This window comes from Myotis lucifugus, unplaced genomic scaffold (assembly GCF_000147115.1).
Source record: "Myotis lucifugus unplaced genomic scaffold, Myoluc2.0 scaffold_318, whole genome shotgun sequence".
NCBI lineage: Eukaryota > Metazoa > Chordata > Mammalia > Chiroptera > Vespertilionidae > Myotis > Myotis lucifugus.
This window is the reverse complement of record NW_005871366.1, coordinates 245,014-246,663: the sequence shown is the minus strand read 5'-3', so window position 1 is coordinate 246,663 and position 1,650 is coordinate 245,014. Positions and strand designations below refer to the sequence as shown.

At 36.5% G+C, this 1,650-nt stretch overlaps 1 protein-coding gene across 1 annotated transcript in view; it reads right to left on the bottom strand.

Annotated features, from left to right (window-relative positions):
- Positions 1 to 1,650, bottom strand: part of UBR2 (ubiquitin protein ligase E3 component n-recognin 2) — a 124,980-nt gene that overhangs the window by 112,863 nt on the left and 10,467 nt on the right. The window contains 1 exon segment of the mRNA XM_006100547.3: positions 407 to 666. Coding sequence (XP_006100609.1) covers positions 407 to 666 — 260 coding nt within the window.

Genomic DNA, 1,650 nt, shown 5'->3' with positions numbered 1-1,650 from the left:
GCTCAATCCCTAGTGTGGGGCACACAAGAGCAGCCAATTAATGATCCTTTCATCATTGATGTTTCTATCTCTCTATCCCTTCCCCTTCCTCTCTGAAATCAATAAAAATATATTTAAAAGAAAAGCAAGAAAGTGATTATTACAAGAGTCAAGGTAGCAGTTAATTATGGGGTAGGAAGAAAGCATACAGTGGGTTTCTAGGATGCTGGAGATGTTCTACTTCTTGACCTGGAAAATAATTTCATGAATGTTTGTTTCATAATTACTTATTACACTGCATATACTTGCTGTGTACACACACGCACATATTATACTTCACAATTTAAAAACAAAGATAAAGTTTTCAGGAGGAAAAAAAGTCAAATAAAAACAAGAGCCTTTTATAAAGAGAATGACAATATTTTACCTGCAAGAGTAAGTAGGCTCTCCTACTTTAAAAACACGACCACAAAGATGAGAAGGTTTGTTTGCTTGTTCAAGTTTTGGAAATCCAAATGCAGGATCTTCACCACAAATGTACCATTCCATTGGTCCCAATAAGACAAGCTGTGACAGCATGTCTTCTCTCTGTGGAAAAGGGTTGGGACCCCTGCAGTAGATTTTGGGTACATAGTGGGCTAAATGCTGGTATACTTCTCTAGTGAGGTCAGTAGACTGCAGCCATTTCTGTAAACAAAGAAAAAAGAAAAAATGTTTTAAACAATGTCAATAAACTACTAATTTGAATAAATCTACTCTATTTTCTTTTAGGTACAAAAATAATGGTAAGAGTCTTATAAATTATTCTGTTGACAACACTCATCACTGAATGTCTTCTTTCCAAAAAGGGCAAAATTTAAAACCAAATCCAAACTATTTTAGAATTCTACTTAAAGTGAAAGTAAAATTAAAGTGAAAGTAAAATTAAAGTGAAAGGAGCCCTTCTTCCTCAACTCTAGAAGCAATCTTCTGTAGGCAGTACAGGAAAATGACCACATCAAATTGTCATATAAATCACTAGCCACTGAGCCCATTCATTTCTAATGCTCTGTTCAAAAAATTTTTTTTCAATTTCTTTACTAAATTATTTTCAATTACATTCAACAGACATTATATTAGTGTCAGGTCACAACATAGTGATTAGGCATTTATATACCTTATGAAGTGATTACCCTGATATTATGACTGTGATTTGGATTCTCTTTATCAGTTTGCCAACAGGAACAGCATGTAGTGAACATCAACAGCCAATACATTACTTCTATTTCCAATTGATTAATATGAGATGACATGCCACTCTTATGAATATCAGTCCACAAGAGACTTCGTTTCACCGATATGGCTTCTTTCCCTGATCAACCTCACTATAAGCCCTTTCCTCTTCCTTCTCCCTGCAATAAACAAACCAAAAACAGCCACTTTTTTGTTCCCAAACTTTTTTTTTAAATATATTTTATTGATTTTTTACAGAGAGGAAGGGAAAGGGATAGAGAGTCAGAAACATTGTTGAGAGAGAAACATCGATCAGCTGCCTCCTGCACACCTCCCACTGGGGATGTGCCCGCAACCAAGGCACATGCCCTTGACTGGAATCGAACCTGGGACCCTTTCAGTCCGGCAGGCCGACGCTCTATCCACTGAGCCAAACCAGTCAGGTCTGGTTCCCCAAAC